This window comes from Cryptomeria japonica, chromosome 3 (genome assembly GCF_030272615.1).
Source record: "Cryptomeria japonica chromosome 3, Sugi_1.0, whole genome shotgun sequence".
Lineage (NCBI taxonomy): Eukaryota > Viridiplantae > Streptophyta > Pinopsida > Cupressales > Cupressaceae > Cryptomeria > Cryptomeria japonica.
The window spans coordinates 198,812,295-198,839,293 of NC_081407.1; the positions used below are offsets into that span (position 1 = coordinate 198,812,295).

The 26,999-nt window shown below is 37.6% G+C and overlaps 1 protein-coding gene across 2 annotated transcripts in view; it reads left to right on the forward strand.

Moving 5' to 3' along the window:
• Window positions 1-26,583, forward strand: part of LOC131034250 (DNA-directed RNA polymerase 1B, mitochondrial) — a 76,695-nt gene extending 50,112 nt beyond the window's left edge. For both annotated transcript variants that reach the window (XM_057965677.2, XM_057965676.2), the window contains 5 exons: window positions 14,907-14,996; window positions 15,119-15,166; window positions 25,605-25,719; window positions 25,807-25,910; window positions 26,070-26,583. In XM_057965677.2, the coding sequence (XP_057821660.2) occupies window positions 14,907-14,996; window positions 15,119-15,166; window positions 25,605-25,719; window positions 25,807-25,910; window positions 26,070-26,180 (468 nt within the window). In that variant the 3' untranslated portion in view covers window positions 26,181-26,583. The remainder of the gene's footprint in view (window positions 1-14,906; window positions 14,997-15,118; window positions 15,167-25,604; window positions 25,720-25,806; window positions 25,911-26,069) is intronic.
• Window positions 26,584-26,999: the final 416 nt, after the last annotated feature.

Here is a 26,999-nt window from a genome sequence, read left to right on the forward strand (position 1 = left end):
TGGCAGGAACATTAGACTTATCAACTTTTCAATAGCTTTAGGAGGAAAGTTTTCTTTTTGAAGTTAGTTGATTTTTTGGTACTACAACATTATTGTTGGACACGTGCCAATTTTTGATCATAAGTTGAGTGGCCCATTATTGTAGGATGCAGTCTAACATAAATCAGCTACTAGACGAATAAAAATAAATCTGGAAAAGGAAAGTTGCAAAATTTTATCAAATAGCTGGACGAATGGCAGGAACATTCAACTTATCAACTTTTCAATAGATTTAGTTGGAAAGTTCGCTTTTTTGAAGTCAGTTGATGCTTCTAATGAAATTAACATTGTGGAGACCTTGTGTGGCTTGTTGGATGAGATGGTGATGTAGGTGGGAGTGGAAAATGTTATCTAGATAGTGATGAACAATACATCTACATATGTGACAACTAGTAGATTTCTAGAGGCAAGGCACTAAACTATTTTGCGGCCCTTGTGTCATTACTGCCTTGACCTTGTCTTTGAGAACATAGGAAAACTAAGGCAGGGTCAAGAATGTGGGTGCATATCTTAGGAATGTCCCAAAGTACATCTTTAACTACACATAGGTCCTAAATCTCACGAGAGCACATTGATGGAAAAGAGGTCTTATAGTTAGGAGCCACACGCTTTGCGACTAATTTCATCACCTTGTCGAGCATAGTAACCACATTGCCATACTTTAAGCACATGGTTGTGCACAAAAGGTGGTTGGAGAGTCCTTATGGCAAGAATGCGGAAGTGGACAGGACCATAAAGACTAGTTTTGATTATACATTTGCTAAGGGCACAAAGGACATCATCAAGGAAAGTTTTTGATTTTTTTTAAAAATAAAATGTTATAATGCCACAATTTGGCAATTTTATAAAATTTCATGGTTTAATTTGTTGATATTTTTTTTTTTTTGATTTACTCTTTTAGGTCTTAGAATCATTGGTGAGGCTTCAATAGTTGGTGGATGAGGATAAAAACTCCATGGGATCTCTATATAAGGCCATGAATTGGACTAGAGAGGCAATTCAATATTATTGATTAGAGGTGGAACCAACAACTCCAATACATTCATTCCGCTTCTTACTATTGAACCCCAATTTTTGCTTCCCCCACTTCATTTATAGTAGATGATGAGTTTATGCTTTGTCTCAACACATTTATTGACAGGTTGGCCCTTGATGAGAACCTTTGAGACTAAATAGATAATGAACTATAGTTTAATAAGGAGGCAAAGGGGAGATTGTTTTCTTCACTTTTAATGTGTTTGTGGGAGAGCCACATTGTAGCTAGGTAAAACAAAACATGTATGTTTAAATTTAGTTCATTGTTTACTTCAACTTTAAAGTTTACGTTAAGTCATGCCTATTTGTAAATGTTGTCCTTGCAAATTTGTGGTGGAAGATACTAGTGCATATTTTGTCCTAGCCCTATAGCACAATTGGTCTTTGTTTGAGACCATTTACACAAAGTAGTGCAACAGGTTGAAAACACTTGAATAACCTAGTCATTATGTAGTACAATTATGTACGAGATACATCATGCAGTTGATGTTAAAGACATTGGTCCATATTCAGATCGGTTTGTTGAGGCTGTGCATACAATGTTTAGTGTTGATAAGGTGGTTTGGATGGGATGATGTAGCTATGCCATCTAGTTTGAGGACACCCACATAATAGCGCCATAATTTGATGAGTTTTAGTCATTGAAGAAAATTATGATTTGTAATTTTATTTATATGGAAACTTGAATTTCATCTGTATTGTACTTCTTTTTTTGGTCTATGATGTGTATTGAATTCTAATTTTAATTTATGTGTGAAAGAAATCAATAATATGTCTCATAGATTCAGCAATATGCATGTTTTTGAAGAACATTTTATAAATTTATGTATTCTTTAGTGTAATATAAATTTGTTGAGGTTTTGCTTAGTTTTGGGCAAGGTTACCAGGAGATGGGGGTACTTGGAGATGCCAATTCTTTTTAATATAGTTTAACAATTTCCAGAAAATATTATGACAAAGAACTTTGAAAACGAGAATAGCAATAATGTTTAACTTTAAAATTGAACAAAAATTTAAATTAAAATTGCTTATACTGTTGGTACCATAGCTAGTCTAAAAGGTTTAGTGAAAGTAAGGCAATATAGGTGTTGAGCACACTCAATATGTTAGCCAATTAGTAAAGGCAATTTCTCTTTCGACCATTAGAATGACAAGAAATCAGTTGCACAATTGGTTATGTACCTCTCTAAAAGTCCACATTGTCAATATATCTGATCACTATAACTTTGCATGGATTTTTGTCTTCCTGTGATGCGGTTTCCTTATAAGTTATTTACCTACGACTTTGATTTGCTTCAGGCTTATTTTATTTATTTGCCTTTTCGTTTTTCCCTTTTACTGCATTTTGCCCTAAGTTTTCTCGCAGGAGACATCAATTTCTGGTTGGGAGACTTTAGAGACAACAAGAGACGGCAGCCAAAAGCACCCTATGCATTGAGAAGTTTCTGGAGACGTTTCTGGAGACGTCTCCGGTACTGAAGATGCATCTCCATCTCTTAGATGCGTCTCAGGGGGTACGAGATGGGTATCTTGGTAACTATGGTTTTGAGTTGTTAATTTTTTTGGGTCAGCCAAGTTATTGGCAATTATGATTTTTTTAATTATGCTTTGTATGATTCTTTTTTCTTTTTGTTTTTTCATGTAAGTCATGTCTTTTTTTTCATGTTTTTAGTTTTAAGTATTAGAAAAAAGTTTCAATAATAAACATTGAACAATAAGTCTTAAGTAGAAAATAAAATAAATTTACAAATTAATATACAATCATATCACAACAAAGGTGAGACAAAGTTTATGTAGTGGGGAAAGCATTTGATGAAAGAAAACCTCACATTTATCAATGAAATGGGCAACTTGAAATCTTATACTGCCTACAATCTATCCACTTCAAAAAAAAGGAGTTTAAAGAGAACAAATTAACTAGGTACAACCATGAAAGAAATGGATGGAGAAACTTTATTTTAAAGAGGTGAAAAAAGGAGTTATGCATGTAACTACAACCCTATATTTTTGCCATCTTGAAATAGTGCATGCTTGTGTTACATTTCTCACAAGAGGTGTGCACACGTGCAAATAAAATGAGATAATGACAATAGTCTTTTCAAAGAAAATAGTGATACCTGAGAAATGAGTTGCACTCCTAGAAATCTTAGCTAAAAGACAAATATGGTATAGGATAATCTAAATTAATACATACAAAATAATAATAATCCTAGCTAATAATTTAAAATGACTTTGCCGAAGTATGCGAAAAAGCAAAACACGTGAATACAAAAAACGAAGGCAAGAACTTTGCAACCCTAGTGAATCCAAGCTCTTTGTATCCAATGATCAATGTTTCGGAAATCATTGTGCTAGATGTTATAGCTTTGCATTAGACAATAGTAATTTGTAGGATCCTCAAGAAAATTTGGAGGAATGAAGTAAGAAATTGGATAAAAGGAAATGGGGATAATGGGTCTCTGGAGACCTATTTTTTTACCAATTCTTTTTATTTTGGTTGATTTTAACAACACTAGTGATATAGATCTTATTCTACAGAAAGGACCGTGGTAGTTTGAAGATCAATATGTTTTCATGCAAAAGTGGACATCAAATTATAATCCTTATGAGGCGCTTCCACTCGATGGGTCAATATGGATAAGACTATACAATCTTTCTTTCAAATATTGGTCAAAGGTAGTGTTGTGACCTTTTTCACACATCACCCTATTGCAAACGGGGACCCTCCCTGTTTCTTGCTTTCTAGGGTTTTTGTTAGAGCCTTGTGACCTTCTTGCATTAGTATTGCCAAGTTTGTCAGTTTTGAGCGGCTAGAGTTTTGAACGTTATGAGTCAGTGTGTGCAAGCCATGGTTAGAACAGAGTCTAGACATCGTCATTGTGTCTAGAAAGCCCAAAGGATGAAGATCGCAATTGATTTGAGCTAATTTGGAAAGTTTTGCTTTTTGCTTTTTCCTTTTTTTAAGGAAGTTTCGTTTTTGGCATGTTGAGCATGATCCCTAGATTGGCTATTTTTAGAAAGTTTTTCCTTTTTTTAGGGAACCTTGCTTTTTTCTATTTTTAGAAAGTGGATCTAGGGTTTGCACTGTTCACACTGAGATGCACTGAAATGATCGACAAATTCCTACTAAAATCCAAGTTTTTGACCCAAAAAGCTAATCTCCTAAATTTTAGGAATCCCGAGGAGTCCAGTGAATGATTAAGGCGTGGTTTTCAAATTTCAAGGCGATCTGATAGAAATTGCACAAGTTATGGAGATTTCAAGTTTTGGTCATGAGGTTCCTGATCTTCATGAAGTCCGCCTTGATGTTGGTGCACAAGTTTGTTCAAGTCCGCCTTGGGAAAGGTGAGGTGAGTCATGACCTTCAAAAGGTCCGCTCTATCATGAGTTGAAGTGCGAGCTAGGGTTGAAGTCTGCCCTATCATGAAGAAAGGTGAAGCAAAGTCCGTCCTGCTGCAAATGAAAGGTTCTCAAACATTACAAAGTCTGCCCTCCAAGGTTCCCAAGATGAGTAAAGTCCGCCCTCCTTGGTGCAAGGAAGTAAGCAAGTGCACCCTCTATGGTTCTTAGATTGGGTAAAGTATGCCCCATGATGGAGAGGGAGACTCACAAAGTCTGCCATGAGTAAGGTGTATGCAATTAACAAAGTCCGCCTTGGAGGTTTTAGGAAGAAAGTTGAAGGGTCCAATGCAAGGTAAGGTCCGCCATAGTCATGAAAAGTTCCAAAGCGAGTTGAACTCTGCCCAAGGCAATAAGTGGAGTGCAAAGATCAATCCAAGTCCGCCTTGAGATAAAGAAAATATGGCCAAGTGTATCAAGTGGTGCACATTCTTCACCAAATCTGCCCAAGCTGGAAAAGAATAAAGAAAATCTATGACAAAGTCCACTTTGGCTGAGGAATAGTTTGGTTGGCAACAAGCAAAGAGGTGCAAAGGATTGTCTAAGTCCGCCCTCCCACAAATCCAAGTGCATGAGCTGAAGGAAGTCCGCCTAGGACTAGTCAACACAATGGGAAGCATGCTAATGAAGTCCGACTTGAAGAAAGGAATGATAATAAGCAAAGGTTCTTAAGTTTCTTCAAGTCCGCCTACAAGCTGAAGTGCAACAATTTAAGATAAGTCCACCCAAGACAGAGTGATAGATGCTAAGTTTGAAGAAAAAGGAATATTCTTGAGTGATGTTAGCAAGATTTGATGATAAAGTTTGAACTGAGACCAAATTAGAAGGTTTTTTCTAAGAAGAATATTGCAGATCTGGTTCTAATTGTGAACTGAAAATCAATTTAGAAAGTTGCATTGGAAAGACAAGATGAAGATTTCAGTATTGACAAGTCAACTAAAGACTGAATTAGAAACATTCTTCGCAGATTTGAAAGACTGAGGATGAATTAGAAACAAATTTTAGAGAGATTTCTGAGTTTCTAATTAAGAATTCGAACTTCAACACAAATACACTTCATTCTTTCATTTTCTCACATGAAGTTCGAGTTTTGGATAGCAAGAGAAAAGGGTTTTTGAGAGAGATTTTGTGCAGGTCTGAGATTTTCAACAAGTTTACATGCAGATTGAAGGAGATTCTTGACTGTTTTGAAGAGCAAATTCACATATTTTTTTAAGTTTTTCAATCTAATTTTCAAATTTTGATTAAGTTTTCATGGAAAATCGAGCTGGTTTTTACAACTTAGTTTATTTTTCAGACATTTCCCTATATCCAACTCTGATTTCAACATTCATTTCACAGATTTTGGGGACCAAGTTATTCAGAGTAATCAAAGACAAATTTCACTCCCGAACCTTCAAATCGGATTGAGTTTTCAAGGGTTTCTATTGGCAGCTTGTTAACGGCTAAAAGTGTTGGGAAACTGGAGTAAAAGGGACCAAAATCAGAGCACTCTACCATCAAACCTTCAAAATTTACACTTAAATATAGAACCTAAACTTTATTTTCTTTTGGTTTTGCAGGTTTAGGATGATGGCTGAATGCGATGAATGTCTGAAAAGCTGAACTTTAGATCACATCAATTCATATTTGTGCGGAGTTATCCAGAGCTTTTCACCCTACTCCCACGCAACATAAATTGGCAGCTGAAGGCGGGATCATCGCAGAAAACACGAATGGAGTTTCGAGCCAAATTCAGAGCTGAAGACAGGTCCACAAGCGAGGTTCGTCCGAGCATAAAGATGGCCAAAATTTGGCTAAGTATGGGAAGAGCAATTATGATGAAGGCCTAGAGGAATTCTTCTCCGAATTCAAGGCACTTGAAAGAATCTCAAGGCATCAAGAAAGAAAAGTCCTCAAACTTGATGAGAAGAATTTCAGACTTCTTGAGGAATTTCATCCATACAACTTCTTGAAGGATTTCATCTCCTGAAGAAATTAAAAAACAAGTTCCCAATCAGAATCAGATGGTGACAAGAAGAAACAAATTTCCATACTTAGATGATTTCTTCGCACAAATTGGAGAATTCAGGAGGATATCCAACACGCTGAGGTGGCGTCTCATCATCTTCCAACCAATCAGATTGTTCCAAGTCAACATGTCCAGGTTCAATGAACCTGACTTATCCAGAAGCTTCTAGAAGGGCACACTTCACAATGCAACAACCTTCTATTTTCATTGTTGGTTCATATTTAGCAAGAAGGACAAGTGTCCCCAAATGTAATTTTCTTATTGGTTGAGAGGTAGTTAGTTTTGGGAAACCCTAATTAGGGTTTTTATCTTTCAATCTGGGCCCTTGATCGCTGTTCGATCTCGACCGTTCAAAACTTTTGTATGCCTATATAAGGTTGCCTTCTCTCATTTGAAGAGTGTGAGGTTATTTGAAATATTGTTGCATGAAGGTCATTTAGCAAATAATACATTACTTGTGTGCTTTCTTTTAAGGCCTTGTAATCTCTTTTGTTTGAATGATTAGCGAGGTTTTCAGTTTCGTCAACACATTAGTTAGAATTTATTTCATGTATGTTAAATGAATGAAAGATCTGATATGTATTGGTTTATGGTGTATCTCCGCTCATACTTTTGGTGAATGGATGATTTTCATTCACTGTGCAAAGTTAGTCTGAGCTTTTTTATGCATATTTAACTTCCAAATTATAAGCATGTCCCTTTGAAGATTGCACCCATTTTGTGTAGTTGTTGTGAATGAGGCGAAGCAAAGTGTGGTTTATTGAGGTCATCAAACCAATACCGTCTCTGGAGTTCGTAGGATTAGAGTAGATCTCTCAACCCTTATCCCTTTGTCCTTTTTTTTGAAGTCTTAAACCTTGAAAATCCCAAAAAGAGAGAGAAAGAGAGAGCTTTAGTTGACAAATCCATCTAAATCCCAAAATTGTTGACAATCCGTCCAAGCATAAGTCCTTTTGTGTATTACCGGCAAATCAAAACCCCCATTGAGCTTATCCACACGTCAAGACCTGACTAAAGAAACCTTGGAATCGCCATATGATCTTGTAGCAATCTTAGCATACGCGGTGGTTTTTCAAGAGGATAAATTATCTTTTGGTTACTTCATTCCAATGTTTGGTAGATGATAAAACATACACCAACATGAAGTTTTGACATGTATTGGTAATAAACTTGGCCAAACCCAGGAGATCTATATGGGCGACAAAGATTCTATGCTTTTTGTGTGAATCGAGATCATTTCTATCCACAATTCCAGAGATAATTCACCTCACCTCACCCTCTGGGTCATGGTATCAAGAAATTGAAATTGATTAAAAAAAGTTATACTATGTGTTAGTCGTGCAAATTTAGAATATGGTTGCCCCCACCCTCTGGCACAAAGATAGACTCCCAAGAAACAGGCCATTAAGAAGAATTCAGTGGACAACCGATCAAGAGAACCATTCCCTTTGCTTGCACCACCCGTGTTTGCACTACCTTATCAGTGGGTTCCGACCTCTCCAAAAAATCCTGTTGTACAGATGGAGCGTCACAACTTCTCCAAAGATTAACGAAGCAAAAGTTCTCTGGGAGATGCACACACCAATCCCTCCCATGGACTAGATGGTAAATGAGATAGAGAATGCAACCGATGTAGAATCAATCGTGACTATGATGGGGACGAACTAGATGTAATAGACACAAGAATCATGTCCCAATCAGTGGCCAAATTTTTGAACTCTACACCTGTCAAAAAAAGATACGGGAGGAAAACTAATTAGTAGAAGTGGGTGGAAGAGGCCCTTCAAAAGGAGCAAATTACTATCAAATCTTATCTTACTAGATCCAAGGGAGATGAAGATTATCACATGGAATTTTAGGGGCCTAAACACCCCTAACAAGCAGCGTATGACCAAGCGCTAGTTAGAACAACAATTGATTGACATTATCCTCATACAGGATTCCAAATTTTCTTCTAAGATGTTGACAATTTCATTAGACATTGTAGAGGTTGGGATGGTCTATTCAATGAAGCCGTTGGTGCCTCAAGGGGCCTTGATATCATGTGCAAAGCTAAGATGGTTGTAATTAGTAATCTAGAGATATCACAAAATTGGATAAAGGTCCATGCTTTGAGCCTTTCTTCAAAACTCTCTTTTATTATTTTCAATATCTATGGGCCTGTTAAGACGAAAGATAAAAAGAGCTTGTGGAATTCATTGAGCATATGGAGTTTCAATCTATGGATGACAAATTCATTGTATCTGGAGACTTTAACGCTATCCTCTACCCTAGTGACAAGTTGGGGGGACTCGGGTGGGTGTCTCAATCCCAGATGGATTTTAGATATTTTGTCCAATTAAAAGGCTTGATTGATATTGTTCTTGTTGGAATCAGGGATCATTGAGAGGGGGGGGGTGAATCGGTGATCTACCGGTTAACATATTTTCAAACTTAACTTTTAACCACCGGAAGCAAACACTTAAAACTGAAATGTAGAAACATGAAGCAAACAACCACAAGATCATAACACCGAATTTTTATGTGGAAACCCAAATGGGAAAAACCACTGTGGGATTTGAACCCACAATATTATTCCACTATGGCCAGTAGCAAAACAATATTACAAAATGGGAATGCACAGGCATTCAGGCACACTGCCTAGAGCTCACTGCTCAATTACAATAACCCAGAAGGCGACAACCCTCAGGGAAGTCTCACTGACTTACATAGCTATTACAGTGATGAATTACAATGTATGAACTCTGAAATAGCATCTACTCTGCTTGGATGGGTTCCGGTTAAGTGCAAAAACATTGGCTGGATCACCTTCTCTGTTTTGCTCTGTTCTGCCCTGTACACTGTCTGAGTCAGCTACCAGATCAAGAATGCGCACGTGAAACTATGCCAAAACGAATTCTCGATCACCCCTTGCTCGCATACAATCGCATCATTCACCAAAAAGATTGCCCATACCAAACTTATATACCAGTAACCACAAAATAGGTTATACAACATGTCGGCTTGAAGATGTAACGTGTAGTTACATGTCGGCTAGATCGGATCCAAAAAGATAAATGCGGATCACCAAAATGATGTATCTAAGTCATCCCAATCAACAAGAACATGAATCAATGCACCACAATCATCAGAAAGCATCTGGACCAAAAAATGCTCTGTTCTTCCTGAAATACCGGTTGGCACACTACCGGTTAACACCTACTTTCAGATAAAACGAATTACGACCGCCGGATCGGATCTCTAGGAAGAGTTGCCATCAATGACAACCCTAAACCAATAATCATCCACTGGAAACCACCAAAAGTCACTGGAGACCACCAGATGAGTGTCAATTGCCAACAGTTCTAATGAATGGCAAATACACTTGGAACAATCGAAGGGAAGGTTTTACCAATATAGCAAAAAGGCTTGATTATTTTTTCTTGTTTGACGATTGGATGGCCACTCCCATGCTACTGTCCGCTTAGATCAAGACCATTCCTCTTTCAGATCATTATCCTGTAGAACTATCAATCTTAGAGGAGGCACCCCTGCCAAAACGCCAGTTCCATTTTGAAAAGATGTGGTTTAGAAGCAATGAGCTCTTGGACTTAATGAGATATTAGTGGGAAGAATCATACATTTATCAAGAAACAAGTATGTTCACTTTCAAGAAGAGGCTTCAATACTTGAAAAATAAAGTCAAGCATTGGAATAAAGACTTTTAAAAATATATTTAAAGAGAAGGAATGGTTGGAGCAGGAAATAAACGAGCTCAGCGAGTTCCTAATGAACAACGGTATGACTCGAGCTAAATACACAAAAGAGAAAGCTCTCTTGGCTGATTATGGGGAGATACTGGCTAGAGAAGAGTGTTATTGGTGATCAAAGTCAATAGAATTATGGCTCTAGGATGGCGACCAAAATACAAAGTTTTTTCATGACACAACAAAGATGAAGCGAAGCTAGAATAAAATCTCATGATTACGACTCCCAGATGGGAGTTTACTTACAGATCCAAAAGAAATTCAAGATAAGGGGATGGCTTTTTTCATACCCTACTGGGTGGTAAAAATGCGGTAGAGCCACTTAACCTTGACTTTTTGAATTGCATTCCAAGGTTGGTATCGAAAGATGACAATAGACACTTATGTGCCCCAGTCACGATCGACAAAGCTCAAGTTGCCACATTTCACTTGCACTTTGACAAGGTGTCCGAGTCGGATGGATTTATTGTCAAATTGGTGGAGTCAAGAAAGAAAGGAAAAATCATAAAAGATCTTAATAACACAAACATTGCATTGATTCCCAAGGTGGCAGACTACAACTCCTTTATAGACTTCAGGTCTATTTTATTGTGCAACATTGTTTACAAGATCATTGCCAAAGTTTTGGCAAATCGTTGAAGGTCATCCTCCCAAAGATCATTTCCCAAGAGAAAAGCAGTTTTGCCCTTGAGAGGAATATATCTGATGGGATTATCATTGCCCACAAAATTTTACATTATGTCAAAGAACATAATCTGAAAAGTATGGTTTTGAAGCTTGAAGTCAACAAAGCCTACGACAAGGTGCGATGGAGATTCTTGGTCAAGGTTATGTTAAAGTTGGGATTTTGTGATTGCTGGATTTCAGTGGGTTTATGCATGTATCGTAGTGCTCATCAATGGTGTCCCTTGCGGTTTCTTCGAAGGCGCATGTGGATTGAGGCAAGGCGACCCCTTTTCGCTATTTCTTTTTGTCATCATGGCGGACTCTTTGATGCATAGGATCTTTGCTCATGCTTGGGGTGGCCAATGGAATGACATCTAGGCTGTCAATGGTGTGGAAGCATTCACTTATAAATTCTATGTCAATGACACACTCTTTGGAAATTCCATCCTTCACTAAGCAACAACTATTAGCATCATATTGAATGAGTACCCAATGGCATTGGGACACACCATCAACGAGAATAAATTAAGGATCTTCTTGAACACAAGCAACACAGGATCACAAATGTGTTATTGTTTAAGATTGAGAAACTTTCGTCTACATACTTAGGGATCCCCTTTTTTAGTGGTACCCCACGGGATGCCTTATGGAGGGACATGACAAAAAAATGTGCAAGGAAAATGGAATGTTGGAAAAGTAGATGGCTTACCATGGCAGGCATAATCACCACGCTCAAATCTGTGGTGGCTGCAATACCGATATTCGTGCTCTCATGTGTAGAAATCACCTGTGGAATGGCAAAAAAACTCTTTGCACAACAACGCCATTTCCTATGGGAAGGTTCAAATGAAAAAAAGAGAGTCCCCTTGATTGCATGGGAGGATGTTAAGAAATCTAAACTGTGTGGTGGCATGGGCATCAGGGATATCCAATTCCAAAACATGGCCTCAGGGGCCAAGTTGATATAGAGAATGTATCGGAATCCCTCTGCTATGTGGTGCAGATTGTTACAACAAAAATACTTGGATTGTCAGGATCCAAGGGGTATTTTGACTACCATAGACCTTCCACCCGGATCCTCAATTTGGAATTTTAGTCCAAATGCCGACTGATGATAACAAATCACCTGACCTGGAATTTGGCAAACGAAACCTCTACTTCGTTTTGGAATGAATCTTGGAATGGTTATGTTCCACTCTCATCCGTTGATGGACTACAGGGTCTAAGCAACTTAACATAAGATATTTGTGGACCAACGGTTCGAGATCAGATGGATCTTCTATGGGATTGGAATGTCATCTCGTGCAAATGGAAGAACTTTGAAATCTTAGATGGAGTTAGCAAAAGAAAGCCGGTGAAGGAATTAAACAATAGATAAATTATTTTAGGGAACGGGGAGGATGAGGTCATATGGTGTGCAGCTACCTCAGGTGAATATTCGACAAAATTGGGTACGCAATATTTGCTCAAGAATAGGAATATTGCCCCTGGCCTACCGAACGATGTTGGAATCATAATATATTACCAAAAGATGGCGCGTTTGAATGGACGATGATGCATAATAGGGTCTTAATAGGAGATAGATTACAAAAGATGAGATTTGTTGGCCCCGTTTGATGCCCACTATGCAAGTCAAATGAGGAAACTTTGGATCATCTCCTTGTCCAATGTGATGTTGCTCGTGGTTGTTGGACTTTTTTTTAACTCATGACAAATTGGTTTGGTCGCCTCCCAAACCACATCTAGGATATGTTTTCAAGTTGGCCTATATCAAGCAAGGGATCACTATGGCATGGGTTGTGGTACAAAATCCCGCCAATGATCATACGACAATTGTGGAAAGAGTGTAACTCGTGGGTCTTCAAGGGCATTGAATCAAGCATAGAATCTGTTATGGTTAAGATTGAAGTAGGCATATGTGAGCATTTGAACACCGTGGTAAATCAGGGAAAATGCAATTTTTACTCCACCTAGGATGATAAAATCACCACGATTTGGAAACATCTAATTCCCCCCAAAGGAGATCTTCTGAAAATAAAAAAGGATGGTAAGCACATGAGGTGCAATCTACCCCCTCTGGTAGACTGAAGCTAAATTTCGATGGGGCGTCCAAATTTAACCTTGGCATCTCTGGTGCCGGGTTCATCATTTGAGATCACAATGACACTCCAATTTGTCTCGGGGCGGTAAAGATACCCGACGGCTCCAACAACAATGCTGAATTCATTACTTTGCATGAAGGACACAAATGGTGCAGACGGTGCAATTTAAACTTAATAGATGTCAAGGGTGACTCTTTACTGATTTTCAAAGTTTTTTTTCAAACAATGCACTGAGCTGGAAATTCTAAGTTTGGATAAAGTGGATACAAACTCTATTGGATGGGATCTCTGACTACACAATCAAACACATTTTTAGAAAAGCCAACTAGGTGACGGACTTCCTCTCCAAAGCTACCATAAATCAGATCGAAAGCGTCATCACATACGACATCATTGATTAGAGATATCACCTTTTAGATAGAGATCAGGCTGTGTAAATATGGGCCACTCGGATTTTACACCATCCCGAGATTGGGACGAAAGGATTTGGCAGGTTTTTGCTTGTACGATAAGATTGATACCATATTCAGATATGACTTAAAGTGGAAGAGATGGTCTATTCAGGGATGCTTCGACTTTATTGGATTTTATAGATTTCTTCAGCATTTGAGGCTTTGTTGATGCACTAGGATGGCTGGCTCCTCAACTAGCTCAATCGTTAAAGAGGATTATGTGTCAATCTCAGAGGTCGAATGTAACAAGCAGAAAATTGTGGAAAAACAACTCAAAGAGGTCTTTTCTTACTTGGGAGTTGTTGGAGAAGGGGTGTTCCGAAACATAATTGTGGAGAAAATTTTTGCCAGGGTTAACACACACAACGTGGAACTCTTGGAATGTTTTGTAAACAAGAGGTTGGTTCACCCGCAGCTGAAAGAGGAGGCTATAAACGCACTCAAAAGTGTCTCTATGGACCCTGCAAAAGGCATGATCTAGGATGGCATTTGTATGGAATCAATGAAAGGAAATCAAAAGGTCCGTGAGATTGTGATCGTCATGCAGGAGGGACTTTTGGATAACATAATGGATACATATGAATATTTGGTTTGTGTTAATAAGGATGCATTAACACCTGCACAGATTGAACGGCTTCAAGAAGTCCTCAAAGCCATTCGTATTTTGCTGCATACCCTATGTACTTGAACTATGTAATTTCTTTTTTGTTCAATGAAAGGGAGCTACTCCCTATGATAGCAATTTGCCAAAAAAAAAAATCCTAGCTACTTTGCTAAGGACATGACCTCAAATGTAGGAAAAATCTATATGCAAAAGGACATAAAGGTTGAGCACAAATGTTCCATAAAAAACAAAATAAACTATGTTACCCCGTGTTTCCAAGATGTGGTTGGTAGGGGATGGGGGGACGAGGTTCCAAGATGGCAATTTTTTTTGTCAATTTTGGGTATGGCAAAGGGGACAGCTATATAAATTATAGGAAAAATCTAAAATATATAGGGAAATTTTAAATGTTCATACGAAAACATGGATAAAGTATGTTTATAATAAATAAATGAATAAATTTATCCTATGGCACCGGGACATGATGAATGTGTTTCTCAATCCCAAGGAGTACAATCACATTAAGATCTTGTGGACTCAATACTGAAAAAAAGGCTCTTCTCAAAGCATTCAATATTGTATAAAATTCAGTCATATATTGATCTAAGTTGACTAACATCCAATGAATTATATATACTCGAGAATTTCAAAATAGTTGTATGGTATAGGTAGGCACCACATGCAAATACCCCCATATTTAGTTAGATTATCATTGCAGGTCAGAGATAATTACCACACTTTATATTAGGCATTTTTGCATTTCTTAGTTCGTTATCAATATTTTTTTTTGAATTTGTGGTCAGACTCATTACTATCTTCAATCTAGATTGTATAACTTGGTTGAAATGGCAGCTTATTGCAGCTGAAAATGAACCAGTAAGGTGGACTACACCACTTGGATTACCAGTTGTGCAGCCTTACAAAATACATAAAACACAATTGGTATATAGTTATACAGTTAACTTTTACCTTCTTTAATATTTTTTCCTGACATTTCATTTAGTTACAAATGGATCTCTGTGTTTACAAATACAATATTTATTATTGTTCTGATCACTATGCAGATCAAGACATCTCTTCAGGTTCTGAGCTTAAAGAAGGAAGGTGATAAGGTAAGTTCTTTGTCTTAACCATTGTACACTTAGGAAGCGAATGAATTGTCACAGCTAAGTTGAAGTGTCCAAAATTACATTACTCTTAAGTAATAATTGTTGAGCAATGATTTTAAAAGCAGGTGAAATTAAAGCCATGAGGATTGAAATGGTGAAATAATTATAATAATGTCTGAAAATGACATTTGTTGGCCAACGAGACTCAAAATTAGGAGCAAATAACAATAGTTAATCAAGAATGCTACTAGGATCTTCAACAACGAAAGATTGAAAGTCATAGATTTTTATCTAAATAATTCTAGATTTATATCTTGGAAATAATTCTAGATTTATACCAATTGTGTAAACTAGATAAATTGGCATATACAAAGCATTATATTAGCAAAAAAAAAAACGAAAGAGTTATAATATTGTCTAGAAATGACCATAGAAGGTCAATGAGACTCAAAAGTGGAGCAAGTTGCAATGGTTATTCTAGAACGCTACAAGAAGTTCTAACAACCAAAGATGTAAAATTTGAGATTTAGATCTAAAATAAATTCTAGATCTTGATCTAAAATAGTTCTAGAGTTATAATAATGAAACAAAGAGACCTGTTAAAAGAAGTATAACACCAAATGTGTATAACCTAGATAAATTAGTATATATAGAGCAATTTAGTACAAAACAATTAGTATAATCAGTATGTAATTATCAATGCATAACAAGGCATTAGTTTGCATTAGATTACAGAACAAAAGAAAGTTCAACATCCTAGACAATCAGTATGTAATTATCAATGCATAGTGTGTTGATGCCCTCAAGAGAGCCTGGGCTCTGTGATGAACCCTTGCTGGTTCAACTCTTCAACTGCTGTAATTTGTAGATCTTCTTTGTAATTTTTAATTATTAAGATGGTCTTTTAGAAATAGACAGAAGTTGCAGAAGGGGGTCTCTTTATTTGCAATACATATTGAAATAATACATGAATTTAATCAACTGAAACAATGAATTGGAGAATTTAGAAGCATACCCATAGGTCCTTACCAATTTATTGAAAAGAAAGAATAAATCAGCAACTTACAAAGTTCTGATTTTTATTCTGAAACAATTCAGATCTGCTCTTATTTAATACTAAGACACCCAAACAATGGAAGATGGCGCCAATAAATGAGCAAGCTGTGTGTTTGGCAAAAGAAGCCTCCAAACCACAGAAGAATTAACAACCAAACAGTAAATAGGGAAAGCTACAACAAATCTGCCTTGTAAGAAGCCAAATTTGCCCCAATTCAATTCAATTTGACTTTTGAATGAAGCCAACCAAGTTGCAACAATTCGATTGATCTTTCACAATCTCAAAGCTACTGAGTTATGAAGAATGCATGCTCTCCAAAACAGGTCCAAACCCTAGCCGCCATAGCCAAGTGCTCAAAAGAAAATGTCAAATGCTCAATATCAATGAATGAGGTTTAATTTCCATCTTGGCTGCCTAAATACCCAAAAGGTGCGATTTTTGGCAATTAGGGATTTAAAAATTATAACTTACTTTTAGGGTTTCCAACTTAACCCTAAAAGCAACCCCTAGCTTAAGAGATAATAAATTTTCACTTAAATAAATTTAAGTGATGCACTTTATGATTTAATATTAATATTTCATTAAAATATTAATTGCTTGTGGAACCACTTAAAAATTCATATCTCTCTCATTATTGCTCGGAAACTGAATCTGTCAGAAGCTAGGGCCATAGTTCGCCATGCCAATGAAAATGGGACCATGTCTATTTTTAGCAAATTTTCCCTAGAAAATAGGAAATCCTCATAAAGTGTCAGAATCTGATGAAACGAAGACTAGAACTGAACTCAACACTGAACTAGAACAAATAGACAGACCACTCTTCAAGATACTGCATTACTGACCCCTTTATCCATACCCTGTTAGCCTACAAGGGTCCAAAAATCGGCTAACTCCTCAAACCCAAGTCCCTGACTAGGATGGGGACATTACAGTCTGCCCTCCCAAAATTTGCTTGTCCTCAAGCAAACTCAATGCTGGATGTTGTAAAATGCTATCACACTCCCAAATAGCATCCTTTATCGGCAGATTCTTCCATTTAATAAAAAATTCCTTGATGACACTTCTTCGCAAATGACGCTCTTTGAACTCCACAATGGCCTCAGGTACTAGCACTAACTTCCCCTCATCATCTAAGGGTGGTAGAACTGTAGAAGGAACTATCTGTTGTCCCAATGCCTTCTTAAGGCGTGACACATGGAACACATTATGAACTTTACTATCAGCCGGTAAATCTAACTCATAAGCCACCTGGCCAACTCGCTTGGAAATCCTGAAAGGACCATAGTAACATGGCTTGAGTTTCTCTGAGCCCTTCTTCCTAAGAGAGGACTGTCTATAGGGCTGTAGCATCAAATACACCATATCCCTGATCTCAAAAGATCGCTCAACCCTCCTTTGATTAGCATATTGCTTTTGCTGATTTTGAGCCTTTTGAATATCATCACGAAGTGCTCTCATAATATCCTGGTTCTCCTATAGCAGATTCCCAACACTCGGTACTCGACAATCGCTCATCAATAAATCCAGAAAACTAGGAGCATCATATCCATACAAAGCTCTGAAAGGTGTCATCTGAATAGTCATGTGGTGAGTGGAATTATAACAATACTCGCACAAATGTAACCACTTCACCCAAGCCTTCTGCTGCCCTGAGATGTAGTTCCGCAGGTATCCCTCCACCCATTTGTTGACAATCTCTGTTTGTCCATCAGTCTGGGGGTGGTAACTGGTACTTGGAGTGAGCTCTGTCCCACAAAGTCTGAATAACTCCTGCCAGAAGAGTGACCCATGAATCTGCTGTCCCTATCATTGACAATACTCCGAGGTAAACCGTGCAATCTAAATACCTCACGAAAGAAAAGATCAGCCACCTGACCAGCAGAATAAGTAGTCGTGATCGGAAAAAAATGTGCATACTTAGTCAATTGATCAACCATCACATAGATGCTGTCTCTCCCTTGGGGTTTTGGCTAGCCCGTAATAAAGTCCATAGACACTCATTCCCACTTCCTGTTAGGAATAGGAATTGGCTGAAGTAACCCTGCAGGGAAGTTGTGCTCCTGCTTGTTCTGCTGGCAAACAGAACACTCTCCGACATATTGAAGAACATCAGACTTGAGACCCTTCCAAGAGAATCTCTCCCGTACCTGCCTATAGGTCTTAAAGTACCTAGGATGTCCAGCCATAGGTGAATCATGGAAAGTCCTCAATACTATGCATTTCACCTCAGAACCTGGGACTAAAAATATCCTTTCTTTGTAAATGATGAGGTCATCCACAAGAGAGTACCCGCTGTCTTGTACTGTTCCATCAATAATACTAGATGCCCATAGATTCTTGGCATACTCTGCTATAATCAAGTGTTTCCAATTTTCATACAAAGCTGCCATGGAGCTCAATTGGGGGCGGCGAGATAAAGCATCAGCAACAATGTTTTGAGTCTCTTTGACATAGGAGATGTCAAAATCATAAGACTGTAACTTGCTGAACCACTTCTGTTGATGCTCATTTAGATCCCATTGTCCAAGAAAATGCTTCAAACTATTATGATCAGTTTTGACACAAAACTTGCTGCCAACTAAATATTGCCTGAACTTGGCCATTGCATGCATGATGGCCAACATTTCCTTATCATAAATACTATAGCTCCTCACCAGACCCCGAAGCTTCCTGCTCTCATAAGCTATATGATGATGATCCTGCATAATTTCTGCACCAATACCCTCTCCACATGTGTTACAATGAAGCTCAAATGGTTTGGTGAAATCGGGTAAAGCAAGAACTGGACATGTAGTCATCAATTGCTTGAACTTCTCAAAACACTCCTGTGCGAGAGGTGTCCAAACAAATGCACCCTTCTTGGTCAAATCAGTGAGTGGTGTAGCATGCCGTGAAAAACCACTAACAAACCAACGGTAGAAGGCACATAAACCAACAAATCCCTTGAGTTGAGTCAGGGTCTCAGGCGTAGGCCAATCAACAATGGCACGAACCTTATCCGGATCCATGCGAACTCCCTCTTTGCTGATTATGTGACCCAAATACAAAAGTTTTGCATTCCCAATGCACACTTGGACTCTTTGGCGTAGAAGGACTCCTTGTCAAGTATGCCTAAAACAATATCCAAGTGAACCAAGTGCTCCTCCCAAGTTCTACTGTAAACCAAAATGTCATCAAAGAAATCCAGAACCAATCTCCTCAACCGAGATTGGAAGGCCTTGTTCATAGTGGCCTGAAAGGTGGTGTGTTGGTCAACCCAAAAGGCATAACCAAAAACTCATAGTGTCCACAATGACATCTAAATGCAGTCTTCTCAATATCCTGCTCCCTGACACTGATCTGATGATAACCCGTTCTTAAATCAATCTTGGAGAAGTAACAAGCTCTGTGAATCTCATCTAACAACTCATCAATGCGAGGAATGGGATACCTGTTCTTTAGTCTTTTTATTCAGCATACGGTAATCAATGCACATTCTGAGTGTACCATCTTTCTTCTTCACCAAAACAACTAATGAAGCGAAAGGAGATTGACTCGACCTTATGTGTCCCATTGCTAGAAGTTCATTGATAGTTTTCACAATTTCATGTTTCAACCGCTTGGGGTGCCGGTAAGGTGTAATCATAATGGGTTTGGTGCCCTCTTCAAGCTCAATAATGTGTTCTATGCCTCTATTAGGAGGCCTACTGAGAGGTGTGTCACTAAACACCTTTGTATGCTAACTCTAAGCTCCTGAATATCTGAATGATAAGGTGTTTTATGCTGCTCCTCATAAGTAGGCACGAGTTTACACTCTGCTGCCCAATCCACCATGTCATGCTTGACAAGTCTCTCCATTCTTTTAAGAGTGATTAATTTCAAGTTGCTGGCTTTGATAGCTTTAAGAACATGATTAGTCCCATCAACCCTGAATTTCATCTCCATATCTCTGAGGTTGAGTGTAAATTCACCTATGGCATGAAGCCACATCATGCCAAGAACCACATCCGTGTTTCCCATGTTAACCACATAAATATCAGCTTTGAATTCATAATTATTGAGTTTCATGGGTAAGTTTGAAATCATTCTATCACAAGTCAGCACATTACCATCAACAACTTTTACCTTTATGCTTTCAAACTCTTGAGTTTGAATCCCACGCTTCTCCACCAACCGTGCATCTATGAAATTATGAGTTGCACTTGTATCAAGTAGAGAAATGACTCTTTGACCAGCCAAGAGTTCATGCAACCTAAAAGAACCTTCTCCTTGCATGCTAGACATACAAGCTTCCCGTAGATCAAATTCTTCTTCATTTTCAACTTCCTTTTCTGAATTTTCAGTCTCGGAGTTATTTTGATCAGCTTGCTGGTCCATCTTATCAGTCATGTTTTCTCCCTCATAAAATCACTCTATATTCCTATTTTGACCCTTAGGCTTGAGGGGACAATCATGGTTTTGATCATAAGGATCCTTACAATGAAAACATAGGTTCTTTCTATGCAAATCATTGAGTGTTTCCCTATCCAAAGGCGCTGTAAACTTCTTCCCTTGGTCCACATTTTCTGATTTCTTTTGATCAGACTTGCTGTCATTAAATGATGAGAATGGTTTTGAGTTGTTTGAAGTGAACTTACTACGAGGAGCGGTAAGTTCCATGCTGCGTGCCTTCCTCATGGCTTCTTGCAAGGTAGGGGGATCAAAAGCTTTAATCCAACCTTCCATAGGTTCATAAAGACCTTCAACAAAAAGAATGACCAGTCTTCTTTCTGAAATGTTAGTCACCATAACTGAAAGCTTCTGAAATTCACTAATATAAGATTCCGAGCTGCCCATTTGTTTCAGCTGAGCTAAATCCCTGAAATACAACTCTGGATCTCTTTTATCAAAACACTCAACCAATCTGTCAGTGAATTCTTGGTATGTAGTAATAAGGTCATGATGCAAAGTCACCATCCCATGGTGCCACCAATCATGGGCTACCCCATCCAAATGCAAAGTTGCAAACTTAATAGCATCTTCTTCTGACATAGGACGTAGGTTCAAGAAGGTATCCAACTTGCTAATCCAAGCTCTGGCTGTAACACTACCGCTGCCATCAAAAGTAGAAAGTATGAGCTTGTTGATTGCATATTTGAGATCATTAGTTTTGTTCCAAGGTTTCCTGTCGTTCCAATTCCACTTCTTGTTGTGTTCCCTCTTTTGACTCATAAACCTGTCAAAGTTAAGATGTTCCTTAACTCTCGGTGGTAATGCATCCCATTCATCATGAAGTGTGGTTACGTTAACCGTAAAGGCCACCTCATCTTCCTCCTCAGCCACCTCATCTTCCTCCTCAGCCACATCCTCTTCTTCAGGTTCATTTCTAACAAAGGTTGGGCGTGTAGGCTTATCATAGGTGTGTGTGGGAGTCACTCTTGCCCTTGGCCGACCAACAACACTACCATTTTTCTCCTGGTTCTGATTATGCCCCCGTGGCACAGTGATCTGTTGTATGGCTGTAGTCAACTGCTGCAACACATTTGCCACTTGTCGCTGCCCTGTTACTAAACCCCTCATAATAACTCCGGCATCTTGATCCTCATTGTTCACAGCCTCTCTGCGTGGCTCACCATCATTCCTGTCCCCCATAATTTCCAAGGGTAGTTCTTCAGTTTGATTAGGATTACCCAGTAAATCAGGTCTCCTGCGTGTGTAATATCTGTGAGGTCCAGTCTGTTGTTGATGCATAAAAAAAGTCTAACCCTCCAGGAAGGCAGGATCAAAGCTCTGATACCACTGTGATGAACCCTTGCTGGTTCAACTCTTCAACTGCTGTAATTTGTAGATCTTTTTTGTAATTTTTAATTATTAAGATGGTCTTTCAGAAATAGACAGAAGTTGTAGAAGACGGTTTCTTTAATTTGCAACACATATTGAAATAATACATGAATTTAATCAACTGAAACAACAAATTGGAGAATTTAGAAGCATACCCGTAGGTCCTTAGCCAATTTATTGAAAAGAAAGAATAAATCAGCAACTTACAAAGTTCTGATTTTTATTCTGAAACAATTCAGATCTGCTCTTATTTAATACTAAGACACCCAAACAGTGGAAGATGGTGCCAATAAATGAGCAAGCTGTATGTTTGGGAAAAGAAGCCTCCAAACCACAGAAGAATTGACAACCAAACAGTAAATAGGGAAACCTACAACAAATCTGCCTTGTAAGAAGCCAAATCTGCCCCAATTCAATTCAATTTGAGTTTTGAATGAAGCCAACCAAGCTGCAACAATTCGATTGATCTTTCACAATCTCAAAGCTACTGAATTCTGAAGAATGCACGCTCTCCAAAACAGGTCCAAACCCTAGCCGCCATAGCCAAGTGCTCAGAAGAAAATGTCAAATGCTCAATATCAATGAATGGGGTTTAATTTCCATCTTGGCTGTCTAAATACCCAAAAGGTGCCATTTTTGGCAATTAGAGATTTAAAAATTATAACTTGCTTTTAGGGTTTCCAACTTAACCCTAAAAGCAATGCCTAGCTTAGGAGACAATAAATTTTCGCCTAAATAAATTTAAGTGATGCACTTTATGATTTTATATTAATATTTCATTAAAATATTAATTGCTTGTGGAACCACTTAAAAATTCATCTCTCTCACATTATTGTTCGGAAACTGAATCTGTTAGAAGCTAGGGCCACAGTTCGCCATGCCAATGAAAATAGGACCATGTCTATTTTTAGCAAATTTTCCCTAAAAAATAGGAAATCCTCATAAAGTGTCAGAATCTGATGAAACGAAGATCAGAACTGAACTCAACACTGAACTAGAACAAATAGACAGACCACTCCTCAAGATACTGCATTACTGACCCCTTTATCCATACCCTGTTAGCCTACAAGGGTCCAAAAATAGGCTAACTCCTCAAACCCAAGTCCCTGACTAGGATGGGGACATTACACAGAGTGCCTGATTGAATAATGATGGGGCAAAGCAAGGTACTTCTAGTAATTCCTACTTGTATTCTGTATTGTGAACAATCAAATATTTCATCCGCCATGGCAGGGAATAAAAGGTCTGTGGTGCTCATGTGGCCTCACATAGGGGAAGATTACTGTTGAATGGATCTAGCCTATTTTTTCACTAGAGACCAGGATATGTAATGTGAACCTTGACTACTTAAAGGGCCTGAAATAGGCTGAAACAATCAATTGATTGTTAAGCCTTAGAATTACCCTTAGAGCTCAAAATATGAAATTAACTTGCCCAAAACACAACAAGAAGATTAACTGCCACCATTTTTTGGAATGAGCACCGAAGTAGGAACTTACGATTCTCTAAGGTTTTTTAATTTTTTCTGGACGACTCCTCAACTTGCATCATATGAAGAGGTCTGACACATCTAGAGGACTGACTGTTACCTGTTTTCTTGAAAGAGGACCAAAGTGAGAATTTTCTTATTTTACCTGGACTCCACGATTTGTAGGAAATCATGTTTCATTGTGCCCTTGTCATGAGCAAAAATGAAAATTGTATCATTGAGACCCTCTTCAATGATAGGAGCAAGAAATGATCAGTCATCAGTAGCTGTGAGGACCAAAGGGATCCGATTGAGAATCATATTTTGAGCTTCAATTTTTCCTTAAGAAAGGCTTGCAAGAAGATTTTAAAAGCAACCTATGGCACTGGTAGGAATGTTTGGATGTCATTAGATATATAACTGATATCATGCTTTTCTTCAAACAGCTCATGATTTTTGCTTCCGACAGTTTTTCCTTTCTTCTGGAAGTCAGTATGCAGAGAAATTATATACTGTTCTTTCTTGTCCAGGTCAAGATGGAATCGGACATTTCCACTTTCTGCTGTATAGAAAGTGGCTTATTCTTAACTTCAGCCATCTGTAAAAAATTACTATTAAAAACAGACTTATCTCCTACCTTGAGGCCATGTTTAAGAAAATGGAGCGTACCATCTAAATGATACATAACACACCCTTTAATTGAATTCCCTACCGGCTACCATTTATGAATTTCATCTTGACTTTGTGGATGGTGCATCCATGGTAGTATTCTATTTACACGGCATTGTGTAAGTGGAGTTCAATTACCTAGGTTTAAAAATGGGTAAAACTTGGGAAAAATTGATGAACTAAAGAATGATGTTCTGTCTGTAAAAATAAAGGAAACAATTCAATTTTGTTATTTAATGTCAAATATAACGTGTAGAAATTTAAAAGGGCATGATACATAATAAAAATGCCAATCATAAAAAAGGTGCAACAGAGAAAAAGCTACTTTACTCTCACTTAAGAGGGGCTTATGTTAAAGACTAAGTTGTTGGTTTTGGTATGCCAGTATGGCAATTTTTTTTCTTGGGTGCAGTACTGCATTTATATGAAAAAAAAAAAGAAAACAGAATTGTTAATGCATTTGATATATCTTACAATATCATATATTATAATAATAATGACATTTGAATCTTTGATAGTCATGATCAATGATACTGTTAAAGATAATTGTCCAATAGCTCAAATTTTCAATATTGTCATAAATCATATATCATAGATGTCTAGGATGATTCAAATAACAAACATTACAATTAAAAACTTTGAAAATATAGAATAAAAAATTTGTATCTTGGTCTAAAATATTAATCAAAATTATCTAGATTGAAGTCATTGCTTGGTTCAACATCATTTGAACCACAAGGAAATGGATTTCCACTCCCACTAGGTACATCATGTGTAAGAGCCTCATCATCATCTACATTGACTGTAGCAAGTTCTGCAGTAGATGCATCCTTGGATATCAGTATATGTCTCTTTTTGAGTGTCTATATGCAATTATCCCTATTCCCATAGTTTATGATAGGTTTCTTTGTTTCTAGCTTTCACTAGATGACACAATTTGAAATGATCTCAGGGTTTCTATAGCAGTGGACGAGGATGGCTAGGTATCTCAACTATTATTGTTTTTGCCTGAGGATTCATGTCTAATCTTCCTTCTTTTGAGAGCTCAACATAGTTTGTGGAGTTTGCATCCTTTTTGATGTACATCATATTGCCTGCTATCTTATACACGACTCAGCTTTGTGCAAACAGTTTTCATGATTTTTTTCCACTGCATTCTCTGCTCTTATATGAAGTGTTGATTGTTTCTTTCTAAGATTTGGGTGTGGGAATTGATCTCTAGAGAGAGATATGTTTTGCATTCATTCTGTATCATCTGCTATATTTGTAAAATGGATTTGTTAGTTTCTTATTTTCCCTGCAAATGCCAAGAGAATTCAAAAGATTATTGTTTTTCTTTGATTAGTATGAGCGTGGGATGTAATTGTCATTTCGGGAGTGCATAAATAAGCCTTTTGGATTGCAGTATATTGAACTTGTAATTTTGTCGTTTTCCTGTTCTTTCTCAGGTCCTGATGAAGCGGCAAAAAACTGCTTTCCCACCTAACTTTGTGCATTCCCTTGATGGATCTCATATGATGATGACTGCCATTGCCTGCAAAGAAGCAGGCCTCACTTTTGCAGGTAACTTGATTATCTGCCTGTTATAGGGAATTATGTGAGGACGTGACATTCTATAATTCATATTTTTATTGGATGTTTATCATACAGGAGTTCACGACTCCTATTGGACACATGCGTGTGACGTGGACAAAATGAGCCAGATTCTCAGGGAAAAGTTTGTTGAACTGTACAGTAAACCAATACTGGAAGATGTAAGTTCTGCACTTGCATAAGGAAATATAATGCTGAGATTTATTCAGAATTCATAATTAGTTAGAATTCTAAAAAACTTATATCTACTAATATATTTGGTGCTGTCACTTGTTTTATTATTTTGACCTAACTTTGATCAAATTTAAATTAATGTGCAGCTGCTGGAATATTTTAATGCAACCTTTCCACAAGTGAAGTTTCCCCCTTTACCAGATCAAAGCGATTTTGATTTGAAAGAAGTCTTGAACTCTCCCTACTTTTTTAACTGATTCAACGTTGCAGTTTGCTTGCGTTAGATTTGTACTCCCATCGACCATAATGGGGATCAGCCTTGTAATATTAGTTTTCTTGGTCCTCCCTTGTCATCACGCTTCCTTCTGTGGAGACAGTCAAATACAATTTCTTTATTAGGGGCATGACGTGGAATAGCCGATTAATGGTTTGGCTGTGAGTTGATTCTGAACAATCAAGTTCTCTCTTGAGAAATTTTGCTATATTCCTAGTTTAATATCCCGAGAAGGAAGAGTTGTAGAAGAAGGATCATTCATTTCATAAAAATATTCATTATTACCAAATTCCTGGTGCTTGAACTTGTATCTTGTATGTAAATTGCTTAATAAATAATGCCAATGATCATGAATGTTGATGGGGATGTCGATATGGTTTAAATCATTTCTGACTCAGTTTTGTTTCTTCTAGGGAGATATTTTTGGAAGTACAATCTGAATTCTAATACCGATCTACTGTTTTTCTTTAGGTTAATGTGTTTGTGGGCCACAAAATCCACCTGTGTATTATAAAAATTTGAATTTGATGAAGATGCGTTCAAGTAAATTATATGCGTCGTTGTCTCCGTGGAGGAGAAGAGATATTAAGTATGAAGTTCCCAAGGGGATATTCCAAATTACAATGCATGGTATGGGGAGAAGTATTGATAAATTAAAATTCTATCCAGATAATGACATTGACAAATCTATCAAATTTACAAAATTTAGTTATTATATATATATATAACTTATCCAGTCTACTGCTCACTACAAACTCCTTAAATTCACTCGAGCAACTTAGATCTATAACAATTGATATAA